The following is a 9,980-nucleotide window of genomic DNA, read 5'->3' as shown; positions in this document are numbered from 1 at the left end:
CCCTTTACTGAGTTTAGTTGTATTGAGGGATATATGAAGCAACCGTCTCAAGCATCCAAAGAAAAACACAAGAAGATAGATAGATGTTGGTTGGTATAGAAAACAGGTCACTTGCTTAAATTTAAATATATCTCATTCATTTACAAGAAAATTTATATGAGAACCAAATGTTACAACTTGCTGAATTGGTTCAGGCCTGGGATCATGGCATGGAGTATACCATTTGTATACTGGAACTAATCAACCTATCTTCAAATATATATATATATATATATATATATATATATATATATATATATGTATGGATGTTTAATTAGGACCCCAGCAGCTCAAGTACATGACTTTTCTCAAAGACTCCTCCGATTGGCGTGTTTTCTCTAGTCGTAGGCCTTTGCTTGGAGCCATGGCCGCCGGTGATGACAGGTTCTTGGTGTGGGAGATTGACCGGAAATTGGATTTGGCTTGGTGGTGGATGGTTCTGATGGTGTAGTTCCATCGTGCAAACCCTTGATCTTTGAGTGCCTCTACCAATCCAACGGCTCCTGCCACCATCCATGCTCTGCTTGTTGAACTCATGCTATCTCAAGATTGGTGTTTCTTTTTTCTTAAATTGGAAGTAAGTTGTAGGTGATCGATGAAGAAGAAGAAGGATCGAATGGGGGTATAAATAGGTGTCAAGTTTTTATGAGATCAAAACTGGAAGTAAGAGCCAATGGTTTTAGAGAATCCAATTCCCAATAATACCCTTCCATTTCACTTAGCTGGCACATACACTTTTATGTTTATCCATGTATTAAATTTTTGAACTACTTTTAAAAAAAATTATTTAGAGTTTTCTATTTTGAAGGATTAAATCAATAAACTAATTTTTTCAATCAAAAAACAATTAAACTTCTATAAATTCGTTACTTACATATTTTTAACGCAAATAAGCTACATGTAATTGATTATTTTTTGATTTCCCCTCTTATAATAGATAAAAAAACAAATCAAAAAAAAAAAAAAAAAACTGATGGCAGGACCAACATCGTGCTAGGCAATATGAAGAATGAACAAAGTTGGGGAAATAGGGAGTGATGAGGGGTAGCGATACATACCTTTGTTTGCAAAAAGTTTTAATGACGTAAATTTTGGGAACAGTAAAACTGATTTAAGTTTATTTTTACTTTAGAATCTTCATATTCAATTACATGTAGCTTATTTAAAAAAATATGTATGTAACCAATTTTTAGAAGTCCTATGGTTTATTTATTCAAAAAAATKTTTAGAGACTTAATCAATCAAAAAAAAAAAATTAATGGTTTTTTCATTCAGGAAAATAGTTCAAGAACTTAATCATTCAAATGTAAAAGTTTAATGCTTTTTTCAATAGTTTAAGAACTTAATAATAATAAAATGTGATTTTTACTACCATAGTAGATTACCAGTCATTTTTATATATTAAAAGTCCAAGGATTTATTAGTAAAAACAAAATTAAAATATCTTTAAGACGGAACTAAAATCCTTCAACTTGTATTCTTGGAATTTGGTGTAATGATTCAACAACAAAATGGGTTCGGTATATGTCCCAGGTTTAAATTATAGTTAGGTCCATTATTTCTCTTTTTATACTCCATCTCTAAAAAGTATTTTAACAAGACGAAGCTTGATGATGGTGTTACTTGATGGTTGCTCAATACGGCATCCATTGGCTTAAGTTTGACTAGTTTTAATGAAGAAGAAACGAGATATATCAAGTATTATTTTTATTTAATGGAACAACAAAATATGGTTTAATACGAGCTCACCTTTTTAATCAATTGGGGGTGTCGGCTAGGGCCAGGATCAAGGCTATACCATCTAATGGGTCTTCACACTAAATTGAGAAACACTCTCTTGAAAGTACTACGTTAGTCTAGCCAATTTAGGAGTTGTTTATTAGGTTTTGACCCTTTTTTATTTAATAAGAGATAACATATTGTTTATCATTGTATTTGACTCACTTCAAAATCCGAGTGAGCAAGGGATCAATGGGATGCTTACTTGGGTACAAGATATATAGCAACAATTTATTCGCGGCTTAATCTAAAACAATTATTGCTTGGCCAATGCTTATTCCATAACATTCACTAAAATTATTCATCACTTCAAGTATATCAATGGTATAACAGTACACCCTTTTTTATTTTGTTATCATCTATCTACATCTTTGATTCTCCTAATTATCCAAAAGAAAAAGGGGATGAAACAAAAGACTTCCAATTTAAAAAAGGAACCCTGAATCATGCATGCTTTCAAACATATCATTCTCAATAAATACCCATCTGAAAAAGAGAAATTATGATCCAATACAGAGCTGTGCACATGAGTGTGAGGTTGGATTGGAGCCATGGGTTTTGTATGCTTTTGAATCAATTTCACATCATACACACAACACAACCATCTACAATTATAATTATTAACCGATTTGATCTAAATCGGAAGTCTCTTTCAATAACAAAAATCGTACATAATTACAAGTAAAACTCCTGTGATATCTATGCATCTACCTACAAAAAACTAAAAAGAGTCGATTAATTGGGACCCCAACAGCTCAAATACATGACTTTTCGCAATGACTCCTCCGATTGACTTATTTTCTCTTCCATGCCTTTGCTTGAGACCATGGCCACCGGTGATGAGAGGTGGTTGATGTGAGAGATTGAGCGGAGATTGGACTTGGCGTGATGGTGGAGGGTCCTGATGGCATAGTTCCATCGTGCAAAGCCTTGATCCTTGAGTGCCTCCACCAACCCAACAGTTCCGGCCACCATCCATGCTCTGCTTGTTGAACTCATCCTATCTTTGATTACTTTTCTGATTCTTGTTCTCGAGTGTTTGATGAAGAAGATGATGTGAAATGGTGAAGAGTGGAATGGGGGTTAAATAGATTAAAGCAAACCACCAAAAGAGAAAAAGAGAGAGTGAAACAGCCCCAAGGGTTTAGGGGTAAAAACAATAGGCTGAGACAAGGAAATGCCCATGGTTTTGGGACATATAGATAGTGCCCCTACACTTGAATACGAGATGTGCATCCCTCTTATTTTATTATTTTATTTTGAAATAATAAAAGTGTAGGACAATTAATAATGATGTAGGACAAGACTATCCATGTAATTATATTGCCGACCAAGGGTTAGAGAGCCTACAAGATTTTGATTCTCTTAATTAAAGGAGAAAGTGAAAGAATATCAAGGACCCAGGATTAACACAATACTAGCAGTTTATAGACCACTTTATTAATAGACAAAAAAAATACCCTTTGTGACTTAATAAATTATCAAAGCTTCCCATATAAGAGTGTATAGAGTCTAGCTTCTTATGTTGAACCATCGAAATTATCAAATTGATACATGATACAACGTATTTGCTTTTTTGATAAGTTCAAGATAAGAAAAAAAGAGTGCACTTTTATATATGAGCAATACAACCTTCAACAAATCTTTCATTTATTTGACCTTATCATCGATTATATGTATTTTCATAGCCATTCAAAAGAAATTTGATGGGTCCTCAAATGAAAAAAGAGACTTTTGACAATAAAAGGGAAAATGAAAAGAAAAAGAAGAATCTCGAATGAAACAAGTATGTATGCAAAAAAGTATGCATGCAAAAAAGAAAATGATAAATTAAAAGCAAGCAAACACATTAGGGGTAGAATGCAGGCATGGAGTTGTTTAATTACGTGAATTTTGTATACATCAAAAACGATGACACATGTAATTACTGTAGGTAATTAAGTAATTAATTAGCCAAATGAGAATAATATGTAGGGGAGATAGATAAAACTAGTTGTATGTGGGATATGGATCATATATATGCAAATAAAACAAGTGCACTTTCATATTTCATATAACTTATCTATTTTGTCTTTCTACGTTGGTTATCGCATTACAAATAAAGAAAATTCAAAAAAGACATCTTTCACTCTCTCCTAAGAAATAAAATCTCGATTCTTTTTTAAAGTATATATGCAAGTGGCCGTGTAGGATGATAGTGAAATGCAATATAAATGTCCATTGATAAAACTTCAAAAAATGATGAATTTATATGAAGATGTTTTTTTTATTAAAAAAACTTAAATAAATTTATCGATACACATAATCTAAATGATTTTGGACACACCTATATATGAAAACTAGAATGATTTATGTAAGAGAAATAGTTAATGCCCATAGAAAAGAGATGTAACATAAGTGCAATTTGTCAATACAATTTGAATAATAAAACAAGGCGGATGAAGTAGATTATATATACTCGTGTTACATCCTCATTCCAATGTAAAAGTGCTCGTTTTCCTCAACAAAATTCTCCAGAAAAAAAGATCACTATAAAATCACAAACACTTAATGATTTCATAAATAATATTTAAAATTAGTGTTTTCTTTCTTTTAATTGAAAGCATGTTGGAGGTGATTGATGAAGAAGCAAATTGAGAAACACTATCTTGAAAGTGCTATATTAGTCTGGCCAATTCAGGGGTTGTTTATTAGGTTTTGACAGTCTTTTAGTCAATAAGAGCTAATATTGTTTGTCATTGCCTCTGGCTCACTCCGAAATCTGATTGAGCAAGTATCAAAGGGATGCTTACTTTCTGCACGAGATATATGGCGACAAATATATGTTTATTGACCAATGTTGACTCCATATTAGATATAACATTCACTAAAGTTATTGGTAGAAATGCCTTTAGAAATTGATTTCCTAACGTCTTCGTCCTTAAGCCACCCACATATTAAAACCCCGAAAATGATGACACGAGATGAAAGGACTTGAGCATCGCACATATTATTCACACTTGAATATCCAATTGGATAAGTTTTGATATGTGAATCATATATATATATATATATATATATATGTGAATCATATATATATATATATATATAACACCCTTTTTCTTTTCTTCATAATTATCCCAAAAGAAAAAGGGAAAGGAAACAAAAGACTTTGATTTTGAGAAAGGAATCATGAATCACGCTTTCAAACATAAATTGATGGCTTTGTATGCTTTAAAATCAATTTCGCATCTTTAATAATCGGAATTCCCTTTCAATACCAAATTAAGATTGTTCACAATTACAAGTAAAAATTCTAGTGAGACAAGGTTGTTTTCGTGACACATGATTTTTACACTTGAAACTTCACAACAAAATGTTGTGAAAGTAAAAAAAAATCGAATCTTCACAGCAAAAATATTGTGAAGGTTACTTTCACAGTGTTTTGCTGTGAAGTTTAAGTGTAAAAATCGTGTCTTTTGTGTTTCACGAAAACGGTCTTGTCTCATTTGATAACTCCAAAATTTGTGAGATTCGTGGAAACTTTTACCTTATGGTTTTGATCAATATATATATATGTGTTTTACAATGTGTTTGTTTCATATATATTCAGTTGACGATGTGAAACTTTTTATGTGTATTTTTTATTTCAAAAACACGTCAAAAATATTTACATTGTGAACCGAATACATGTGAAACAAACACCTTGTGAAACAAATATATGTTAATCAATATTCTAATTTTTGGTCTTAGATGGAAAAAAAATCATATGAAATAACATATGATACACAAGTTCTCAAGATTATCACAGTTTCATAGGTTCTCAAAAGAAAGTCCATATATATATATATATATATATATATATATATATAATACAAATCAAATGCAACTTCACACATTGTTTCAATCCTTGCACTCCATTTTAATTCAATCTCAGTCCTTTATGTATCCCATAAGATGCATATATTCGACTTAGACTCTCGTTTATATGACATGCATATATTCATTAAAAAAACTATGAAATAACAAAAAAAATAAAACTGATTTGGGTATGTATCCAAATTATTTCATAATTTAAAAACAATAGAAACATAAAAAAATTGTCCCATTAAATAAGGGAATTTGGTTTTTTTATTTAAATAAAGAAAAAGTAAAAAGACAAGATTGTTATTTTAATTAAAAATTAGTTAGATAATAAATTCCTTAAAAATAAGAGAGATCAAAGGTTTAAATTATGAATGCATTTTCTTCTCAATTATATTACTTTTTAAGTTTTTATGTATATGAACAAGACTATCCTTAATAGTTATCAAAGCTTCCCATTCTCATATTGAACCGTCCAAAAGATAAAATTCGATACATGATGCAACCTATTTGCTTGTTTGATAAGTTACAAGTAAAAAAGAAGGCACCTTTATATATGACTGATACAACCTTTAACATCTCTTTCATTTGTTATGCCTTATCTTGGGTCATATGTATATTTTATGAGCTATATATGCAAAACAAATTTGTTAAGTCTTGAAACGAAAGAGACTTTTGGCAACTATAAAATGGATACAGAAGGGAAATGAGGAAAAGAAAAGCATTTCCATTAAACACAAAGAAGAATCTTGAATGAAACAAGTAGATAGGTGGAGTGGATGGTGAATTAGAAAGAAAGAGATTTGTACAAAAAACAATAAATCAAAAACCAAACGAATATGATATATCCTAATTCCTACATAATACTAGAGTTTGGGGTATCATATGTATGCAGACCTTGCTATCATGTCCTTAAGGGTAGAGAAGTTGTTTAAGTAAAAAAAAACGATGACACATATAATTACTGAAGGTAAGTAAATTAACCAATTGAAAGTAATGTAGGAGAGATAGAAAGAAGCAGTTGCATGTGGGATATGGGATCGTTCATATAAGCAACTCACACTTTCATATTTCATATAACTTATTTATTTTGTTATAATATCACAGATAAAGAAAATCTGACAAAGACATATCTTTAATTCTCCATTAGGAAAAGTAGATCTTGATTTTCTTAAAGTATATATGCAAGTGGTCGAGTAGGACGATGGTGAAATGCAAAATAAAAGTCCAAAAAAGATGATGGATTATATAAAAGATTGTTCTTTTTGTTGAAGTTATAAAAATTTATAACAAAAGTCATCAACCAAACACTCATCTTTATCTCTATTGTCAAAATTTTGACATCAAACTTGAGCCAACAAATAAGGTCTAAAATAAAGTTTTTGCAAGTATATGAGCTTTCTTCTTCTTTATATATAAATCTCATGTCTTGTTGTTTAAAATCAAAAAGGGTTTTGAAATTAGGAAAATCGAACTTATCAAAAAATTTACTGATTATAAAGTCTAATAATAGACTCAGACATCTGATCCTTTTATATCAGACCTCTAAAATGTGGTTTCAAACTTGAAGAAATTAGCCAAGTCCTAAGTCTGGACTAATGAAGTCAGAGATCTAGACTTTGTATTCAGACTTGTTCCAAACTATGTCGAAAGTCTGAATCAATGGATTTATACGTCTGAATCCATTGATTCAAACGTCTGAACCTTCTGTTCATACTTGTGTTTCGTATCAGACTTAGTCTCAAATGGAGTTGTGTTTCGTATCAGACTTAGTCTCAAATGGAGTCAGACTTCGATTTTGAACTTTGATCCGGTTGCAACCGCTCTTTAATCTTATTCATTAACAATTATTACTGTTTAACCACAGATAACCATCTATACCTAAATTCGTGATCTAATGAATATATATATATATATATATATAGGGGCAGGTTCAAATGAAAACCATGCAATTCTAAGAAACCGTGTAAACCAAATTCGACCAATAGAAAAATTCCATTCTTTTTTAATTAAATTTAATCAATAAGGGTATTTTGGTCATTTTCTATATTTTTATGATAAATAAGGTAGTTATTAATAAATATTAAATAAGGAAATTTAATAATGGAAATTTCTTGAATGGTAACATATTAAATTTTTTAATATATTATAGTATTAAAAACTTTATTTGAATGGGGCATTCATAATGAAACTGTTTCATATGGGATGTTCATATGGGGCGAACTTCATTCCTAAAGTTCATGAAACTGTTTCATATGGGGCAAATTTCATGAAACTGTTTCATAATGAAAATGTTCATAATGATGAAGCATGTTTATAATCTAATACTCTAGGCATATTGTCCAAATTAATACTCTAGGCATATTATCCACTTTAATGAAAAGGTTTCATGAAACTGTTTCATAATGAAAAAGTTCATAATGATGAATCATGTTCATATGAGTGGAATAAGGAAAATGAACTATTGATGCAACGGTTTCATCAAACGTTTCAAAACAGTTGAAAAATCGAAATAATATAATCTCTCTATTTCCTAATGAAAATATTGTAATGAATAGTTTCATAAACAAAGTTCAAAAAACAATGGTCATGAAACTGTTTCAATGTGAAAAGGTTTCATTGTAAAATGGTTTATTTGCTCCGTCTATGCATATTATACGTGTTAATGAAATAGGTGCTTTGTGATTGAAGTTTCATGGTTATCCTTGTTGCTTTGTGATTGAATGTACATTTAGGTTCATGATGATCCATGTTGCTTTGTGATTGAAGTTGATCTGTTTAGTTGGTAGGATGAAAATGAAACGGGTGCGTAATGTATTGTGTTCTTTTATGAAATAAATATATGATAAAACAAGTGCATATTATATTTTGTTCTTTATGGAATTAATGTTAATGTGACAAGATTTCATTATAAAATGGTTCATTGATGTTATATTAATGTTAACTTTTGTTTATGGAATTAATGTTATATTGATGTTAACTTTTATTTATGGAATTAATGTTATATTGATGTTAACTTTTGTTTACCAATTTGCCCTTATTGAAATAAAATAATTTTTTAATATTTTTTATTTTTTAATTTCCTAAAATAAAGTAAACTAATCTTAATCATTGATCAAGAAAATGGACGGATGAGATTGGTTTACACGGTTTACACAAATGGGGCAAGTTTTTATTTGAACGCTCCTCTATATATATATATATATATATATATATTTATATATATATATATATAAAGATAGAGAGAGAGAGAGAGAGAGAGATAGTTTGTTTCAAATGCAACTCATCGCATTTGTACAACCAATGCAACATAATAAATTGAAATATTTATGGAAATGATGAGAGTTCATTTATTATGATTTAAATATTTATGGAAGATGAATAAGGTTCATTAATTATAATCAATACTTTATATTATGAAACAATCAAAACTTCTATAAAATTACATATTAATCAAATTAAATAAATGATTGATATTAATTTGTATTAATTATATAAATATAAAAGGTTGTATAATAACCCACTTCGAAAACCAAAAGGTAATTTGTTGGCATAGCACAAGGAATTGAGGATGAGTGATTGAAGTTTGTATTCTTATTAATTATTAGGGGTATGGAGTTTTGTGGTTTTGTGAACCCATAACTTTTTAAATTATAGGAGAGGTAGGTGCATGCACATACACAGTGGTGAGTCATGAGATATGTAATATCACCTTCAACAATTATCTATATTTTTTTTAAATAAAATATTAAACTGTTAAAAAAAATAATAAAAAAATTATATTTAACTCAACAACTATTCTATTTTAATAATTCTAGTATTAACTATATTATTAAAATAATTAATATATTTAATAAAATATTACTTCTTTTATTTAAACATTTATTTTTAATACTTCTATTAGTGAGAAATATTAAAATAATTTTTTTTTTCTCTGTTTAAAGATTTCTCTAAATTTAAAAAATTTTATAATCTTTCTCTTTGTTTTCTATTTTAACATATAAGATATCAGGTTGAAGAAAAAAAAATTTTAATCTTTTTTTTTCATTTTAACACAACAGTCGAGATGTCCTTACCCCTCTATCCTGGGATTAGAGCATCTCCAATGGGGTGCCATGGAGAGTGTAATGGGAACCATGACACCCTTCATGCATTGTGAAGGGTGTCATGGAGAGTGTAATGGGAGGGGAGTTTAATGGGGATGACACGCATCATGGAGGAAAATGGGAACCTTTATTTATTTTTATTTTTTTTATAATTAAATTTTTAAGGATTTAATTATGATATTATATATATATATATATATATATATATATATA

General features: G+C 29.4%; 2 protein-coding genes across 3 annotated transcripts; both read right to left on the bottom strand.

Moving 5' to 3' along the window:
* Window positions 1-227: 227 nt before the first annotated feature.
* On the bottom strand, window positions 228-669 carry LOC112528753. 2 transcript variants are annotated; one of them, XM_025139821.1, is made up of 2 exons: window positions 288-669; window positions 228-255 (listed from the first exon to the last, which is right to left on the bottom strand). In XM_025139821.1, exon 1 carries the CDS (start codon window positions 574-576, stop codon window positions 310-312), a length of 267 nt encoding a protein of 88 aa, XP_024995589.1. In that variant the 5' UTR covers window positions 577-669; the 3' UTR covers window positions 228-255; window positions 288-309. The 2 variants fall into 2 exon arrangements, with proteins under 2 accessions (XP_024995589.1, XP_024995590.1); XM_025139822.1 differs by having other exon boundaries at window positions 233-267; window positions 300-669.
* A 1,766-nt stretch (window positions 670-2,435) lies between these two features.
* Window positions 2,436-2,994, bottom strand: LOC112528305. Its single transcript, XM_025139306.1, has one exon. It carries the CDS (start codon window positions 2,815-2,817, stop codon window positions 2,554-2,556), a length of 264 nt encoding a protein of 87 aa, XP_024995074.1. The 5' UTR covers window positions 2,818-2,994; the 3' UTR covers window positions 2,436-2,553.
* Window positions 2,995-9,980: the final 6,986 nt, after the last annotated feature.

This window comes from Cynara cardunculus, assembly GCF_001531365.2.
Source record: "Cynara cardunculus var. scolymus isolate 2C chromosome LG 15, CcrdV1, whole genome shotgun sequence".
NCBI classification, from domain to species: domain Eukaryota; kingdom Viridiplantae; phylum Streptophyta; class Magnoliopsida; order Asterales; family Asteraceae; genus Cynara; species Cynara cardunculus.
This window is presented reverse-complemented; position numbering and strand designations above follow the sequence as displayed.

Bases quoted from the DNA above. Each gene is read 5' to 3' on its own strand.
- LOC112528753 (XM_025139821.1), bottom strand. From the start codon at position 576: ATGAGTTCAACAAGCAGAGCATGGATGGTGGCAGGAGCCGTTGGATTG.
- LOC112528305 (XM_025139306.1), bottom strand. From the start codon at position 2,817: ATGAGTTCAACAAGCAGAGCATGGATGGTGGCCGGAACTGTTGGGTTG.